General features: G+C 41.3%; 1 protein-coding gene across 1 annotated transcript in view; it reads left to right on the forward strand.

Annotated features, from left to right (window-relative positions):
- STAC (SH3 and cysteine rich domain) overlaps positions 1-19,622 on the forward strand; it is a 74,853-nt gene that overhangs the window by 28,605 nt on the left and 26,626 nt on the right. Inside the window, exon 3 of the mRNA XM_075495596.1 lies at positions 17,672-17,772. Within this exon, the coding sequence (XP_075351711.1) occupies positions 17,672-17,772 (101 nt within the window). The remainder of the gene's footprint in view (positions 1-17,671; positions 17,773-19,622) is intronic.

Below are 19,622 nucleotides of genomic sequence, written 5' to 3' on the forward strand. Positions count from 1 at the left end.
TTGTGCTTCATACCTCACATTAAAGACAGGAGTCAAAGTGTTCCTACTAACTGTACTAGACTGGGGCTAAAGTTCCACCTCGGTAAACAGAAGGAAAATTTGATATAGAAGCAGTAGTTTTCTGCCAAATGAAATGTGGGAGAAAATTTCAGATTCAGGGGAGCTCTGAGGAGTGCATGAAGGATCCATTTTAGATTAATGGGGTCTTCTTGCAGCATCAAATACTGCAATACAATTGTCAGTTCTAACACTGAAGTCAACAGTAATAATTCACATAATTTCAGAGCGAATCAATAGTATGTTGGAGCAGACTCTGTGCTCCTTTCTGCCATTCACTGCCGCTGTGAGCTCCAAGTGTTGGTTAGTTTAGGACTGAGGATTCAGCTCCATGGTGGGTTACATATTTTCCTAAATATATCCACCCATGAACATCCTCTCACAGTATGACTCTTAGAAACCCGTTCATTTGCTCTTCTTACTAGTAGTATTTATTACTATTTTAATATCTAACCCTGGCAAGGGAAAATTTTGCAAATCAAAGTATCTTGTGGAATGTATCACTAGATCATTATTTAGAAGACACTGGTTTATTTATTTTACATCACTGTGAAAAGAAAATCAAGTCAGAACACCTCTGAGTTTGCTTCTGAGTTTGCTACTATTTTCTTTGTTTAGCAAGAATGTGGTAAGCTTTGGCAATGTCCAGTAAGGGGAGGCAAAACTGCCTGGCACCAGCAAAGATAGAAACTATTAAATTAATGTTGCATCAGATTAAGGTCTTAAACTATGCTGTTCAGAAGCAAGTTCTTGCTCTTCTTCAGTCTCTGGTATATCATCAGTCATCTCTGTGATACCTTAGTTTTGAAGAAAACATGATGTCAGTACTCTACTCCTGAAAAACATTGTGTATTTTTAAAAAACCTCCATCTGTAGACTTCTCAACATTTTACTCATTTGCAGTTCATTTCCTGTGCTGACTCATATGGAAAAAATGTTATTTTCCTCACATTCCAAGCATATTACATGCAATTAATGTATTCCCATCTAAATCAAGTATAAGTAGTGTAGCAAAAAAGTAAGCCTCTTTGCCTTTAAAAATAGCTGACTTTAAAATCAATCCTTTAAAGCTGTGTTTTAAAGAAATAGCTGCTCATTTATGACAACATTGTTGTACGTTTCTTTGAGTTTCAAAAGTGTACTTAGCAGTTTTATTCCATGCTTACCTTAACTCTGACACAGAATTTTGACCAACCACCTGTTTTATTGACATACCTGTTGGGGTATCTTTGCCTGGAAAGACATGCTAGAGGGCCACAAACTTTCAGAAAGACCGAACAAAATTATGGTCTGCGATGTCCAATAATAGTCAAACCCAGGTCCTTCTGGATCATGCCATAGCTGTCTTAGGTACCTGAGATATAAGCATTTATGGTTGGTCTCGGGGCAATCGAGATTCTTGTTTGGATGCAGATTCTTCAGACCTTTGCAGCTCTGGAGGTAAATAACTCAGTACCTGCCTTCTCAGGGAACTAACTAGGTCCCAGTCAGAGAAACCTGTAGAAAACAAACAAGCAAGCAAAAAGATAAAACCAATAATAAACCCCTAGCACAGTTTACTTCCCGTCTATGAATCAACAGTGCTTAAACAGTGAAACTGTGCTATCCCTTCAGTATTGACTCACTCCTATCACCGTCTGTTCTCGTTTAGCCAGTCATTCTGGAGTTTCAAACAACCAACAAAGTGCCATGAATAATTCTTTCTGGCCACATTATTTAAAAGCAGCCTGTATTTCTTTATTTCACTGTGCTGCTGTGGTTCCTAGAAATTTCAACCACTTTTACCCCAAAGCTGAAATGCAACATCCTCCATGAAACTAGGCTCAACGTTGATAAATTGGCACAGTTTTTCAAATGCAGGAATGAAGGAAAGAAAGAGATCTGGGTTGGAGCTATGGTCCCCCATTTTTGTTAGTCGCTACATCTGAACCTGTTTTCTTAGACTATCAGCAACCGCGACTAATGAGTAATGGAAAAACTCCATAGTTTGAGGAAGTGTTTATATAACTGTAATTTATGTGGATGTTTATTAAATATAGCAAAATTTCACAGGAACTATGACACAGTGCTTTCTGCTCCAGTATGATCAGCTCCTTCATAAAGAATATTCTTGACTTTTTTTTAAGCTTGCCACCTCACTCCATTAAGTAGGCATTCTGGTTTGATCCAAGCCTGCCTTTATTCAGCATTATCCAGGTAGACAAGAATGCAATAAACAGTCACAGGTTGATCACCACTGCTTGGCAGCTAGGCAAAGTAGAAGTACTCCTGGGAAACGTGACAGTAACTGAAGCTGTGTTTCCGAGGCTATGGTAGTTTGGAGGACTCCTCCAGAGCTCTTAAAAAAAAAAATGCATTTTTATTTACTGGGACTTTTTTTGCAGGATAAAGGAAAAAAAAATGTTATTCATTGAGTGTTCACCCTGCCCTCCACTCTTCCCAGTCTCTCTAGTATCTCCCAGCCCAGATGACCTTGTGGGAAGAGATTGATGTTGCCACTCCATCAGCATGGGAGTTGTCCCCTGTAGAGAAGGGTAAAGAGCTGCCAGTGAGGAGGAAGTGCCCCTGGAGCAGCTTGCGGAGGTGGCTTCGTGTCCACTTCTCCAATGAGCTTGTGCAGTCACAGCTGAGCCTTCCCAGATCTGTTTTCCAGATGATAGACTATTACAGTATAAAATTGTGTGTGTGAATGTTGTTTATTAATGCAAGAGGGCAAAGAGTTTCCCTCTGGAAAGAGGTTTTCAAAAGCAGCTGAATCCAGCCTCCTTTGATTTTAATTGTGAGGAAAAGGGGCAGATGTGTAACCTTGTCAGTGACTGGTACCAGGTGCCATCCCATATGTTATTAAATGGCCTAAGGGCCCTATTTGTCCCTCCTCCTTCCCTCCAGTAAACCCACTCCTGGATTTAGGAGACTTAGGTTCTTGCTCCAGCTGATGCTGAATGGCTCTGGGCACCTAACCTAGCACTTTCGAGAATCTGTGTGAGTGAGAATTACTTCAGTCCTCTCTGACCTGCTGTGATAGGGTTTAAGGCAAACAAAAACATTGTATTTTTTAACACACATCTGCAAAAAATTGATGCAAAATAATAATTCTAACATATCTATTAGGTTGAAATTGAATGTGGCTTCTCCTATGATTTCTTTCTTGAGTTAATAACTCTCCGTAAGTGTAGACCTTCCCACTTTTGAGAGGAGCCCTGTAAGAAGAGCTAAACAAAAGCCTTCTGGAAATATGAAGTTAAGTACTACATTAATCAAACTGTACAGTATGTAGTTAACTGTTAGTTATAGACTAGTCAGGTATAGATAATGTCATGTGGACTCTGCAGAATTTCCAGAAAATTGATAGTTTGTCTATTAAAATACATAAAGTGGGGATGAACAGATGAAAAGAGGTAGAAACACATATGGTATATGCAGTATAGGTGTGCTCCATCAGTACGTCTCCTATTTTTAATAAGCATGACAAAAAGTATCCAATTCATACAGCCCCACATTTGTAAAGTAGCTACAGAGGGCCACACCTTATCCCTGCATTAAATTAATATTTTTCCTTGGTGATAAAGAGTTAAACATACTTTAAAGCAAATATTGAAAAGCAAATATTTAGTCTGTTTATCCTCTGGGAGGGCTTCCTCCTCTGAGATGAGACAAGAATGTTATCAGTAAATTGGATAATCAGGAACTGCTTAGCTGAGAAAAGAGGGTGGAAATATATTTTAAATTCTAATTTGTCCTTGAACAGCATCAAGCACGTTTCACATTTGTTACTAGATAATTTTCAAGCTCACTGTAATTTTGGGAAAATTGCTATTAATATGAAACTGCAGTTAATCCTCAGTGAAAAGAGACTTTAAAGATGTTGACCAACATTTGCTGCCTAATTAGACAGAAAACAATAAAAAATTTCCAGCACATCTACAATCAGTATTTTAACGTGATGTTAGCCAAGATGATTTTTGACCAAAAACTACATTGAAAAACACCAAACACCCTACTCAGTAGCAGTCATTGCTCCTGAGATCAGCCCTAGGGAAGAACATAATGGTAAGCTTAAGGTTTGTTAAAGACCTAGACATGAAGCAGAATACAAGATTTCTTTTTTTATGTCCTGCTATGTACTTTTCCTGAGCTCATATGGGACGTCGGGTGTTTTCAGATAAGCAAATTAAATGCATCTTCTTTGAAGCTGACCTTCTAGTAAAAACATTATTTTTCTACTTAGAGTCTTTGTCTACCAGAGTGTCACTGTTGTGTGGATAATTACATTGCCACATAGCTGACAAAAGCATCATCTAGAAGGGAAATTATTAGGAGCTTCACCTTAGTATAAGTTGCAGAAGCCATAAAATGAGGCAATTAGCAGAAATGCTTTTGCAAGAAATAGAGCATTGCCATCATGTAGAGTAAAATGCCTATCCACAGTTGCTTGTTGCTGTCCTTAATATAGAAGGATGTCTCAGAGAGCAATGACCTTTGTGGCTCACATGGAGCATTGCATGCTCTTTCTGCCTTGGTCATACGAATGCAAGTAAACACAACTTCAGCAATTATCTTCTCTAAACTGCCTTAATTTTAGTTTTCCGGGTATACACAATCTATAACTTTTTTCCTCTTTGACTTAAGTTTATCTTACATGCTGAAGGATGCTGCACACACATGGATCCTTTCCCTGACTTCTAATTCAGAGGACATGCTCTGCAGTTGAAAATTGTGATTACATTGCAGTTTCCTTTATAACATGCAGGCAGTGATCTCGAAAATCTTGAAATATTTTGTTTTGACCACTAGGTTATTTCCTGCTTAATAGAAGGGTTGGAAGCAAGCAAGCAAGAAAAAAAAAAAAAGGTGGCTATGTCTTCCCCCCACTCCCCGCAACAGTTCCACTTTCGGAGCCACAAGAGGAAATGGCATACGGCTGGTATAATCCCTGAGCCAACGTGAACTACATCCTAGCCAGTATGTTTCCGATTGGCTTCCTCGGCAATCACAAACGAAAAGCTGTAGATTTAATGCACAAGAAGATCCCTCCAAATGATGATTGGGTGTATTGATGAGGGAACTTTTATTTGCAGTGCCAATATTGCCTGTTTTTCTAGCTGCACCTCTCAGAGTGTAGCAATCGTTCATATCCCAAGATCTGTGGCACACAAAATTCTCCAGACAGTCTTTGTGCTGCCCCAGGTCTTTTTTTGTGAAGCATGGGGATGAATTTTTAAAATTGCTGGTTGCTTACAGAGCTCCATCATCAATGGGCTTGAAACGAGCAGCCTCATTTTGTTCTACCACTTTGCCTTCCTCTCTAAGCCCAGGCACAGCATATTGGCATCATGAGGGGTTCATCTGCACATCTGTTTACAGCTGCAAGGTGAGATGTTGTCTGTCTTGCAGTGCTTGTTACAGATAGCAAATATGGAGAGGTTACACCAAGGTGCTTGGTGTGTTTTGCTAGATCTGGTCCCTCAACACAGCTGAGCATGGAAGTCCATTTTCCATTACTAACCTCTGGATGTGTGTCGTGGTTTAACCCGAGTCGGCAACTAAGCACCGCACAGCTGCTTGCTCACTCCCCTGCAGCGGGATGGGGGAGAGAATTGGAAGGGTAAAAGTGAGAAAACCTATGGGTTGAGATAAAAACAGTTTAATAATTGACTAATAATAATAATAATAATAATAAATTGTAATGAAAATGAAAATATCAGAGACAGAGAAATAAAACCCAAGAAAGACAAATGATGCAAATGAAAACAATTGCTCACCACCAACCTATCAATGCTCAGCCAGTCCCCGAGCAGCAGCACCCCTGCCAAGCTTCCCCCTAGTTTTATTGCTGAGCGTGACACCATACGGTATGGGATATCCCTTTGGTCAGCTGGGGTCAGCTGTCCTGGCTGTGTCCCTTCCCAACTTCCCGTGCCCCCCCAGCCTACTCGCTGGTGGGGTGGTGTGAGGAGCAGAAAAGGCCTTGACTCTGTGCAAGCACTGCTCAGCAATAGCTAAAACACCCCTGTGTTATCGACACTATTTTCAGCACAAATCCAAAACATAGCCCCATACTAGCTACTGTGAAGAAAATTAACTCTCTCCCATCCAAAGCCAGCACAATGGGATAAACAGCCACTGAGTACGACGGGTCTCAAATGTCACCAGAGGGGAGGTCACAGGATGGTTTATCTTGGAGAGCAGCAGATGTGCAATAGCCTCTGATGAGCAGTTGTTCTCTGTAATAAGCTGATGACAAGCTCTGGCAGACTGAACTGCTTAGTGGTGTTCTCCAAGGGCAACAAACTCTTTGTTAGCTGAAACCGAGTTTTTTCTGAAGAGCAACAGAAAATTCAACACTTAAGATGTTACAGAGTTTGGGTGCATCTATCACAGATGCTCTTTCCAAATGCCCCATCTGGAAATTTAGGCCGTTTCTTAACCAAAGAATCAAAAAGGATGCTGAGCTCTTGTCAAGGGTGAGACAGCATAAATGCCAATGTGGAGAGGATCTACATATCAGGTTTTATTGAAGAATCAGTGACATTACAGCTTTTACTCTACTTATTCTTTATCACACTCCCTCCCCACCAGCATTTCATTCCCTAGGTCTCCCTTCCCTGCAGGGAGGTCACTGCTGGCCTGGGAAGATTGGGCAGAAAGTCATGTCAGTTCCTGCTGTGATGCTACTTGCAGTTACCCATCTCAGGTACCACTGGCCAAGGTCCCTGGGCATCCCCTGGCACTGATGTCCATGGCTTCCTCATCTCCAGGGTCTTCTCCCATTTCCCAGACCTCTCCCCAGGCCAGGATCTTCACCACCTTCTTTCTGGGCCCCCTTCTTCTTTCCAAGATCACTTCTTCCTTACAGGAACCCATCTCTTGGCACCAGATCTTCTTTCTGGAAACCAAGCTCCCAGTTCCTCCAGTCTAAATAGTATATGTGCATAAGAACAGCGCATGATCAGCCTCTTAACTAGTGGGTCGGTCTCCTGTCTCTTTATTAATTGGAGGATTTGGGATGCTTTGGGATCACTTTTGTTTAGTCAAAGTGTTATCAAAATTTCCAAGCAGCCCATACTGGTTGCAGCTTGCAAGTAGCAGGCTCCTGTCTGAGAGTTCAGGAGTTCAATTTCAGACATTTACCCATGCACATACACACAGTTATCTGCTGCCTGTTCATGTTCGCTATTTCAGCTATATTTTGCCTATGACAGCTCCTAAATCTGAATATGTGTTCAGGTCTCTGTTAGTGAGATCCAGCTACGTGCCAGTGCCTTCTGACACACTGATCTGCTTTTTTTTTCCTCCCCTCCCCTCCCCTCCCCTCCCCTCCAAATCATGCCTTCAGTGACTTCCCACCAACAGCTCCTGTTGCACTGGAAATCATTTTGCTAAAAGCAAGGTTATCTGATGGATTTTGCTAGACTTTCATTGTAGGTTTTATCATTGTAGAGGCCAGACAGTTGTAGCTACCAAGCCTATTACTACCCCTATGGGTTTCCTTATCTCTAATAGCGGTAATACAATTATGGTCAACGTTAACTAAGGCTTTTGGACAACAAACCACGTAGTCACATTGGTGCAAACCACATGTATAGATGAGAAAAGCTATGGCTTGAGTTGGCTTGGTTTGTTCCTACTTTAATCCAGGGTGAATTCAGATAGGGCAAATACTTTCTAACCACGGACAGTTTATGAGCGAGGCATTGAATTATTACTGTTGATAGACAAAATCTTAGAAAGCAGATTTGGGGTATTTTTGGTTTAATGATTTAAATATTTAGAAATAAAGTAAAATTTCAGCTTAATGTCCACATTTTTTCACTCCCCAGATTGACCCCCTGCCTGTAATAAGGTAATACTCTTTTTGCATTGCTGAGCTGCAGAAAATTCTGTACAATCATTTGACAGAAGTTTTTCTTACTCATTTAAACAATAATTGATGCCACGTGGAAGTGTACTTGTATGTGTGCTTTAGGCCACCACTGCTATGTGTCAAGTGCTAAATTCTCTTAGGTTGTAACAGTGAAGGCTGAGATTGCCTCTTTGAGCAGATGACAGTAGTAAACGAAAGTGTTTTTCTACCCAACTGTGTGATTTCACTGAAATCAGTAACTATTTCTGGAAAAAATAAATTTAAAAAAACTTGCACTTGGGTTGAAAGGTTTCATTTGAATGTTTTTCCACATTTACTATTTCATTTTTTTGTTTTCAAAACTGCTGTGGAAAAGAAACTGAAACGCTTTGTTATAAAATGTGATTGTAAGATTCTGTAAGGAAGCAACACATTGTGACTAACTGTAAAAATAACTTCCCTGAAAACTGATCCCAACAAACTGGTATAACTGCCCAGTTACTTATGGTGGTGCCCTGAATCATCTCTAGTCTGAGCAAATCATGCTGTCACTTACACCTGTAGCTTCTGATGAAGTCCTCCTCAGCTACGTGTGATCCAAGGGAAGAAATGGCTTTGGAGCAGAAGCCTGTGTGTGGCCAGATCCTGACCATGCACTAGATTTTAGGTGGAGACACGTGTAGTTATCTTCTGTTGCTCCACTTTCCAGCTCTATCACAAGCTACTGTGAAATGGGCAAAAGAGGGAGGGAGAGGAATCGTGGCCATGGTGAGTCACACATCAGCATTTCGTGTGCGAGGCCCATCACTGCAGGCGCTGCCAGTCAGCCTGTGCTAACAAAGACCAGGAACAACGCCGAGAGGTTGCGCTGATGAGGGAGCGTTTTTGCTACAGGAGGAAAGACCCAAAAACCTCAGTAAGTTTGAAACAGCAGAAGGCCAGAAGAGCAGCTGGCTATTTACATCTCAGGTTTTGGGGGGGTTTTTTGACTAAACCTTTTATAGTCCTAACTGATTGTCCTAATCTTCTGGCACATAGCAGCCTCTCATTTCAAGCCCATTGATGATGGAGCTCTGTAAGCAATAGGCAATGTTAAAAATCCATCAGCAGCCCAGAGAGGATATTAAATCCCTTTGCTTAGGGCAGACTGTTCTTTTGTTCTGTAACTCTTTTCCCACATTTTCAGCAAGCCCGGAGCTCTGCTCTTCATTTCGCAGCATAGGTTTTGTTCAGATATTGTTTTTCTGTTTTCCAACTTAATGGTACAAGGTCCTTGAAAGATCAACGTTTCAGTACATGTAAGTGGCCCTACAAAATTCAACTGCTTTTTCAAAGCGTCTGAAAACACAAAAAAAAGGCTGTAACTGGCTTTTCATTTCAACACATGTAAGAACACAGGTACAAATAACCTGAGCCTGCTAACATGGAGATCTTGTTTGAAATCTGACTTTCATCATCTTCATCTCAAAAAGAGTTACTGAACATACTAGGCTTACTAATATTACTGAGATCAAGAACAGCCATTGATCTCTGCTTGTCCTCCTTTGGGACACCACACCAAGTTTAATTTCTCCATGTTCCCGTGTCCTGTTCAGCTCTGGTACCATCATCATGTCTGGAGCAGTTCAGCTTTACCTCCCATAGGCAAATCTATGCCTATCTTCTTTGAGCTATTTTCCGTCTCAGCAAAGCAACACGGTGCAAAGATCTACAAGCACAAGCTCAGCAGTCTAGAAAATTGTCTAGAAAAGTAGGTATTGAGATATCAATGTCAGTTGGTTTAGAGCAAAGAACATTAGATATGATTTATCGTGTTTGGTTTTTAGAGGACTGGGACTTTTTCTTTCCATAATAGCTGTTAGTTTATTTATCATGGCGTTCCAGCATCTTAATTAACATTTAGATGATCAAAAACCTGAGATGGTATTTTAAGAAGTATGGAGGTGGATATTTCCTTTCAGGGACAGACATTTATAGCAAAGCTGCTGAATATGTGAAAAGCGCATTGCAAAAAAACCTCTTGTGGCCAAACTTTTCAGCACAGGGCAGTGAGGTTCAACCTCTTCTGATCACTAGACATCAAGAATGAGAATCACTTTTGCACCAAAAGACAGGAAAGGCCTGTTTGCATTTTAAGTAAGTCTCTGTTCCTGAACCACAGAATGAAAGGTCTGGCAGCGTTGGAAGTTCTTTGTCAAGGAGTTACAGAGTTGATTTGCAAGAGGAATAAAGGCATTTCCTCTTGCTGATATGTATGATTTAAAACCATGAAGTTAGAAAGGACTTTATTTTAGCAGGGATATTTTTCTTCTCTGTAACGGCCTTGAAGAAAAGCCTGCCTATTACTGCCTCAGTTTTTTCTCAGCATGTCGTTTCTAAAGAAAACCATGTCACTAGGAAGTCAGTTCTAATTTTATGCACTGTTTTGTAGCCTGCCTGCATGCAAGGCAACTTTTCTTGCTATTTAAACACTGGATATTGTTATAGGGAAATTGGGTGGGGTAGGCACTCAAACAGACCCACACCTCTCAGTGACATATAATCTAAAATGTATTAATTTGGCAGGACAGGTACCATGGTTGGATATTAAGTCCTATTCTACAGAACATAAATATACAAGTCCCAGCTTCTCCCTACTGGTTTAGACTGACACAAAGTGGACTCAGGGGAACGGGACAGTCCAACCAGTCAAGGTGTCAGGTCCAGACCTGGCAGCTTGGTCCCAAATGGAGGGGTTCCTCCTCTAGCACCCACGTGTTGTTGGACGTCCCTGTACAGTGTGCCCCCATCCCAAGGAGCTACTGATTTAACCTACTCAAAACTCTGCACATTTTGAACTGGCAGATTTAACTGTAAAAAAAAAAGCCAACACAAAAAAAAAAACCCTTACTAAAAAGTAAAACCTTTGAAGTCCAATCCCATGATGCCATTATTCATGAAAAATTGCCTAAATAAGATTTTTGCCTAGTTTTCTCTGTGTGTTTTGAACTTTTTCATCCTACACATCTGTTATTCATGCATAGAGTGCCTTTGCCAAAGTGTTCAAATAAGTGTAGACTATCTAGTTAGGTCAAAAGAGAAGGGTATTCATAAAGTGCAATTTCATCTCCTTAAAAAAGGAAAATTGATCCTTTTGAATTATCAAAACGACAGTGCCAAAAGCTGCCATAATACATTTATTTGTGGGCCAGTTAGTAACAACACACAGCAGACCACAAAATTATATCCTCTTTCTATTACTTTTTTGAATAATCCATTCAGTCCTGTATTTAGCAGTGGAAAGTACAATAGGAGGATTGCTAATAGTACTGGTAATTTTATGTGAGGTGAATATTTGTGTATCAGTCAACGCACCTGCCAACTGTGTGTCCATCAACTTGCATTATCAGTCAGGCATCAGACAGCAATGACTTCCAGCAGTCGGCCATCTAGGGTGGCTGGGGAAATCTGGGGTCAGGCTTTGATCTACAGCTCACCTGATGACCAGCTGAGGATCTGCGCCTCTGTCATCTCCACAATGTCAGCTGGGGCAGGCGATGGGGTCCCAGCATCAATTAAGAAAAAGAAGCAGGAGGGTGACAGGTATTAGGGCAGAGAAAAAGGGCCATTCCCAAGGTAGCGGGAGGTACCCGAGGAGGCTGAAGGCCAAGGAAGGGCAAGCAAAGGGGTGCCCAGCTCATCCTTACAAACCTAATGATTTGGGGGAATTAGGCTCAAGATTTTTAACTTTAAAGGTGTAGATGTCCTGTATAGAAAATGCCATTCTCTGATCTACCCACAGCTCTCAACTGAGGCAGAGCAGGGGAAGGAGGAGGGCGAACACTTGTCCAGCAGCAGCCAGCCATGGGGGCAGGAAGTAGCCATAGAGGAATTTTTAAAAATAGTCTCCCTTTCAGCATCAGAGCTTTTACGCAAAACCAATTAATTAAAAATGAGGAAGAGGGCAGGAGAGGAAGTTGTGCAAAGGCTTAGAGATGACTGCAGGGGCACCAGTGCCATTTCAGGGACTTTTCTTTCTCCTTCTAAGGTGACATCCTAAACCCTTCACTGCTACAATACTGGCCCAGCTTGCTTACAAGTCTCCGTTTCCCATAAATTCTGGCATAGAGACAGCTTTCTAGTGACAACTGCAAATGCGCCTGGGGAGAAAGGGGCAAGGCACTCATTATTTTTATCAGCCTCCCACAGCAGAAGTTGAAGTTCTATGGAAAATATGCAATTTTAAATGTGTTTATTTATGAAAGTTTTAAATCAGAACAATTTCTGACTGGCACATTCCTCTCAGCTGGAATGATAAAAAATAGTGGTTGGGTCATAGCTGGATTAGCTGAAGGTAACAGTCTCTCTGTGCCTCTTTCTCTTCTTCTTTCTCTCTTTTATAGACCTGAGTCTTTTTATCCTCTCCCTTTTTTTCTTTTTCATTTTAGCATAAGTGCCTGATATAGTTATCTTGGTACAGTCAGCATAACGTCATGTTGTTACCAACATTTGCAGTTTTCTTTCAAATTTCTCCAGGCTGTAGGGCTTATTCCCCCTCTCTAGCTATTAATCTTATGTTAAGTCTTGAAACAACAGACAAAAAGCATCAACTAACAGTGCTACATCCATAGCTGTGCTGGCCCAGAGGATGATAAAGGTTGCCTTCGCATGTGTGTGACAAACATAATTCTCATTTGCATTTCTTAGGATAATGTCACTTTCCTGAAATGAAGAGTAGTTACTAAATTACTTTTATAAGAGGGACAGACATAAAGACTTGGAATCAAATTCTGCCCTGTCTCCCTCTGCCTCCAAATCTTTCCATTCACCTATATTGAGGTGTTCTGTTTCCATTTAGGCTTCCTCCAAAAAAGGCTTAGATTTACAAAAGTGATGCAGTGTGTCCTTTTGGTAGTATTTCAGGTCAGATTATCAGAACAGTTTAAGATTCAATTTTCCATGGCTGTTCTGGAAAACCTAGCCACTGGTTTAGATATTCAAATGGGAGCTGACCCAGTAGTAGAGTATTTCTATCAAGGCGTTATTAAACATGACCTGCTTCTCAAAACAATGCGTCTTTCCAGTGCCCTGTGTCTGGATGCATTAGCTGGTATCTGAAGAAAATGGCTGTGGCAGAACCTCATTTCTAAGTTTATTTAAGAGCTACTCAGGTATCCTGATATGAAATTTCCTGATTTGCTTCCAGTGAAACACTGTTTCTTTTGTCAGTTTTGTTTTTTTCATTTGCAAAAGGAATACCAGCCTTTACAGACTGTGAGATAATTAATAGATAGATTAATACATAGGACACAGAGGACATATGTGCAAATGTATGTGTAAGTGGTTTTTTCCTATATGAATTTCATTACTACGTTGACAGTTATGTTTATGGGCACTACGAGTCAGCTAAACACATACAGTACTTTCCATTCTAAACCCCCAGTTATAGCAGCTTGCCATTTTTACGACTTAAACGCCAGCATCTGGGCCAAATAGTGTCGTATTAGTGATACCTCTGACAGTTTTACCCATTAGTCCCTCAAATGGGAGCCATCCCATCCAGGTTTTTGGCAAATGTGCTCATATTGCAAGGCATAAAGAGACAGAGACAGTGAGCCCATAGGAAAGCCTATGAGGCTATTAATCACCTTGTGTTTGGAATTAGGCTAATATGGTACTCAAGAGATGATGCTTAAGGACGCACACTGACCGATGAAAGTAAAAAAGAAGTATTGAATAGAGCTGCCCATTCATTGAACACTGTCCACCCTGTTCAGTGAATGAAGTAGTGTGCCTTAATAAAAACAGTGACAATCACATCCCTAGATTGCAATCAAAAAGTGACCGAGCAGAACCTTTGTTCTGGTATGCTCAGCATTTAACAATTTGATTAAGTAACCTTAGTAAGGGTCTTTGGAGGAGAGGGTGGGAGGGTTGATTACTTTTTTAAGGTAATGAGAAAGAGTCCATCAAAGGTGTTAGTCTACTCCCCCTTTGAACGAAAACCAGAGAAAAAAGTAGTTAGGGTACTCCAAGTTTAGCTTAATTGCTTAATTGCTTAGTTCCTCTATTTCTGATCCACCACAAATTGAAATGATTCCAGGTGGGCTAAGACATTTCAGTGACATTTCAGTGAGTACTTTATACCAGTAGCTTCCAGCTGTGCTTTAAGGTTGGCATAGGGGAATATCTGCTAATGGGAATAAATGGTAGGCTGCAATCAGGCTGTCAGCTATTTAGGGGGGCAGGAAGCAAACAAGAGAGTGATGGTCAGGCTTGCAGGTCATCAGAGTATGTTCAGTAGAAGTCCCCAAGGAGAGTGGTTTAATATCACAGACTTCACTACTTCTGCAGGAACTCTGCCCCTTCCAGATACTGCTGTGGCCATCTCAAATGTGAGCTCTCTCCTTACTCTTCCCCTTCCCCATGCTTCAATCTACAGAAAGATTAACCCAGTGGGAGTAAGCATACCACAGAGAGGCTTTCAACTTCAAACGTGCTCTGGTACCCTATGGCAGATAAGTGAAATTATACAAATTCCCCTCAAACAGGCTGCCCCATTGTGTTGTTGTTGTTATTACTATTATTATTATCATCATCATCATTATTATTGTAAATGTCATAATTTTTTACTTTTAGTCATTAATACCGCTTATTTTCTACTATTTAATGTATGTTCAGACCAAATTCCTCGCTTTCTCTTGCTCTCTGGGGGAATTTATTGGCAAATAATATTTCAACACATTGCTAAATCCTGTGCCACTACTTTAGGTATAATGAAATACCTCTTTTATACCGGCATGATTGTAAGACTCTTACCGTACTCACTCAGCTTTACATAGCTTGTTTGCAAGATCCATGTTCTGCCTGCTTTTTCCCCGTTTCAAACTACCAGGATGCCTTCCAAAACTAGCCCCATTCAGGCAACTGTAAGGTCAACAAGCTTGCTTACATGAGAGGCCAAAACCTGATGCAAAGGGTCAAACCCTGGTCTCATTTACACCTATACCGAATGTAGATCTGTTCTTCTCCATAACGTGAGCTGTGGCTGTGCCTCAGTTCTGAATCTCAGGAACTTTTGGGTCAGATACGTTGCCAATATGTAGTTGTCTAATCTCTGGCACTCAGTTTTGAAATAGCTTAGCCATGATTTTTTGAGGAGGTTTGATTTAGTGTGATGGAGATCAGAAACTGAAGAAGAAAGAATTATCCTGGGGAAAAAAGAAAATCTGTCTTGTAGAAACGCCATTTTCAGAGCTTGAGATATGGTAGTTAAGTGTAAATACAGAATAAACGCTTCTTCTTTAAGCCCTTTAGTTATTCCTTAGTGGGAGGCAGGGAGGTACATGCAAATTATTTCCAAGCTGCCTAGTCCCACAGTAAACCAAGTACTTAGAAATGACAATCAATTAAAGGTTGAAGCTTTTGGTAGTTATAGGGAATTTCATTCTGATTTACAAAGACTTCTTGTAGACTCAAGTGTGTGACTGAAACACTTTTCTTCTCTTTGAAGCCGCTACTTACCTACCCACAGGTAACAAATGGTATTCAGCAATGGAAATACAGTGTTGCTCTTTTGTAATTTATTGTCTTACTCATTTTCACATGACCACAGATTTCTGTTCTGAAGAAGTTGGGTTTTGTTTTTTTGAAAGTAGCACATATACGTTGCATTCATTTCGCACATCATTTAGATGTGCAGTTATATTGACAAATGTGTATCTTCTGTGATCACATGGATATAACATGTAAGGAGCAATATCCACCTTGTAATGTTAACACTAAAATGGCTGGAAGAGCGTAACACAGCCAGCAGAAAGGACTGTGAGACTGACAGCCTTTTCAGCTGAATCTCAGGAGTAACTTGGTAGAGCAAGTAAGAGTTATGCTGGTACAGACCAACGTGAGAGGAGAATTAGACCTAGTGTAAGCACTGACGCTACATATGTGTTGTATAGGCAAAGTATGATGTCATTTTCCTTTTTTTCATTCCACCCTATAAATACAATTAAAAAATGTAGAGGAAGTCCTGTTTTCTCACTGTGTCAGTTGTTGACCATTGGTAGGGGTGATTCAGCATTTCATCATCAGTAATAAAAGCACAAAGCCGCAGAAGTCAATATTGGTTTGAACAGGTGTTATTGAAAAGAAACTATAGCTGAGAAAATCTTCACAGCACAGTAATCCAAGTGCAACCATGCAGAAAAAAAAAAAAAAAAAACCAAAAAAAACCAAAACAGGGATGTGTTCTTCTAGTAAATCCTGTGTTTACTAGGAAAAAAGACTCCAGGAATGAGGCTAGACATCTGCACATACCCGAGCAGTGAGGCATTGTGCATCGGCTCAGCTGAGAGGGGCCAGGCAGGCGACAAGCGGGGAGCAGGCGCTGACCCCACTCCATGGGAGTCCCCGGGGTGCACCCCACACTCAACCCTATTCACTCACCATTTCTCCAGCAGTCTCAGTAGGAAGGTGGGGAGGATGTCCAGTTCCCTGTTCTACAAGAAGCACACAAGTGAAATGTCTGAGCCTGGCTCACTGCAGCCACCCCCAGCTCCTCCAGCCTGCCTCTGTCTGGCTTGAAAGTGGCCGCTTCAGGGACCTCTTCTCCTGAAAGTGGTCCTGTCAAGGCTCAGGTTTTGTCACCAACTTGATGAGCCCTTGCCTGAAGTGCTTCTTTCAGACGTAGCATTTCACTGAATGAAGTCATCAGCGTGTACATGGAGTTAACTACTCAAATAACCAAGAGCTACATGAGTACTTTCAGATGCATGATCCTTCTGACTAATATTCCTATCATGTCTGACTAATGAGGGCCGGTTAAAATGTCAAGAGTTTTGGGGGGTTTTTTTACTACCTTGTTTCTTACTCACTCTCACAGTAGATGATAATGAACTGACATGTTGTTTACTCATTCCATTTATACAGTCCTGTGGGGATAATAGAGTTGCTGCAGCTTAACTGCTTCTGCGTAGTTTAGGAAGTCTTACAGGTGTATGAATAAGGGTGACTGTTCCTGCCTGGAAACAAAGCGACTCAGCTCTGTCATGTAAGAGTAGGTCCACATTGAAGATAATACAGAACTACTGTTGCCCAGGTGGGAGGAGTCTGCTTCTGAAAGGCAAAACTTCTCCTGGAGCTCCCCTACCTGCGGACACTGAACTATTCCACTGCCAGTGGAGGAGAGCAAGGTCAGACCTATGGCATCCTCACTGCCCTGCTCAGGGACGTGCAAGGAGCTCTTCCTGCACCCTCTGAGCACTGGCCCAGGGAGGTGAGAGCACCAGTCCCTAGGCGCATGGGTGGGCAATGGTAAGGGGGCTGCCTTAGCTCTCCCACACACCCCTGGAGCTACCTCTCACCCACAAAACCTGGCCCTCCACTGATGGCCTGGCTCCCCAGGGCAGCTCCAGAGCTGGGTGCTCCTTCAGTGGCTCCCTCAGCCATGCACGGCTCTCATGCCAAGCCCTTTCAAAATAGCAAAGAGATTTTGCTTGATGTTCATGAGGCAGAGACATCACTGATCAGACTATCATACAACAGAGCATAATCCAATATACATCTAAAGGCAGTAATAGCCTAGGAAAGAGCCTGGGGGATAAATGGCTAAAATGGAGAGGCTGTAAAGAAAATGCATGTGTAAATGTACACAAAAAAAGTAGGCAAGGCGAGGAATGCTGTCAATATTTACTCTACTGCAGCTGACCTCCCCATCAGTTCTTTCAGGTCATTTGTTAAATGTATGGAAACTATCGATTTTGTCTAATTAAATCATTTCCATGCATTTCACAGGGACAAACGCTAAGCACGGACTGCGCTGTAAGGCTTGTAAGATGAGCATCCACCACAAGTGCGTAGACAGTATTGGACAACAGCGTTGCATGGGCAAGCTGGTAAGTGAGCAGCTCAGGGCAGCAAGTGTGGCGTGAGGTGCCAGGTTGTGCTGGAGCCACTTGCTTTGTGTGCCTGACCCCCTGGCTGGCACTTAGCTGGTGCATTAACAGAACTGACACCAGGTCACTTTACTGAGGTGGGAAAAGTAAAGCCAGGTGGTGCCCTATTATCAGTTTGGGCAATTGCTACTACTCAAAAACCTGAACAAAAATGAAACACAAATCTAATCTGCATTGTGGATGTAAAGATACAGTTACATAATCCAGATTTAGCTAAATAACAGAATTAATTCCCTGGATTTAAACTGTGCTTGCTGTAGTGTAAATCTCTCAAGGAATGCTATAAATTAGTCGCAATATTTCAATGGAGTTTAACAAATGAAAAATCCTTCAAATTATGTTTTATTGTTTTTTCCACTGTTAGGGCTTGAAGAAAAACCATAATTCATCTTAAAAAGAAAACCAAAGGATACTCCACAGTGAGACACTACAGAGTTTGAAGCAAGCTCTCAGTAGGGGAGGCTGGGAGGAGACCTGCCCCTGTATGGACACAGCACCTTAGTGCCCGAGTCACCTTCTGAGCAGCAAATTCTCATTATTGGCAAAGGCAGGACACTGTGTTTGAGACGATTCTAACCCAACTTGATGACTTTTATTGGAAGATGGTTCTTTTGGTTACTCCTAGAAAAAGAACTTGGAAAAATGACCATTTGGAATATGAAAACTGAATACATATATTCACGTTTCAGCTGTTCTCAGATTTGTTGCAACCTGAGGGCACCTGAGACAAATACAAGCTAAACCCAAACAGTTTCACTGTGTTAAATGGCAAAAAAACACAAGTATTGACTTCAAAAGGGCTAGAAAACCCACCTTTCACTGGAAAGATCTTTTCTCTCCAAGAGTATTCAGTGAATGCTATTGTTGTTTATACACCCGAGGCAAATCTTTATACATTTAAACCATAATCGTAGCCCTAGTGTGAGGCATTCTGGTATAGGAAGTTGGTCTGTGAAGAGTTGAATGACCTCATTGCAAGCCTTGGACAAGCCAAATATTAAATCACATGAATTGTTTCACGCACTTCTTGATTCCAGCCTTAGCTCTTGTGGTCACTAGTTTAAAAAAGCAGAAAAGTAGATGCTTTTTTAGCAGCAGGAAGTCATCCAGCAAAGTCATGGGAGTTTTATGAGCTCATGTTGTGTCTGCATCTAGTTTGTTTGGGGGCAAACTGAGGCTGGGGAATCTGGAATTTATTCCTCTAAGAAACCTAATTTATCAAACCCCTCATTCCTTCTCAATCTGTACTGCAGCTCATTAGCAAAAGACCTAGTTGTTTATCATTTTTTCGTGTATACTGAACATAGGACACGGAAAATATGCACATCCCCATGAGGCATTCCCACTTCTCACTGTGACTGGAAGATCTCACAGCCTGCAAAGATTAGAAATCTGAGAGACCATTTGTGAATCTCTAATACCTTGAAGGGCATTTCCAAAGTCTTAGATGTTAGCACCTTCATTTTGGGTACCCATGTGGTGGCGACTTGGGGAGTTTTTTTACCTTACAAGACAAAAAAGCAGTGAAAGCTGCAGTCAGTCAGCAGCAAACCTGAGAAAAACCTATAGAAAGGCTCTAAATTCCTTGGGTTTCACAAATGCATACGTGGGAACATGAGGATTTTGAGTTAGGGTAGGAGAAGAATAGTCACATGTTTAGTAAATGCAAAACAATGCAAATTCACATTACATAAGAAGAAAGGGAGAGGGAAACTTCCCAGAATCTCTAATGATTCAGTACTTCTGCTGCAATTAATTAGTGCTGCTTTTGTGTAAGACAAAAGAAAAAG

This window comes from Mycteria americana, chromosome 2 (assembly GCF_035582795.1).
Source record: "Mycteria americana isolate JAX WOST 10 ecotype Jacksonville Zoo and Gardens chromosome 2, USCA_MyAme_1.0, whole genome shotgun sequence".
Lineage (NCBI taxonomy): Eukaryota > Metazoa > Chordata > Aves > Ciconiiformes > Ciconiidae > Mycteria > Mycteria americana.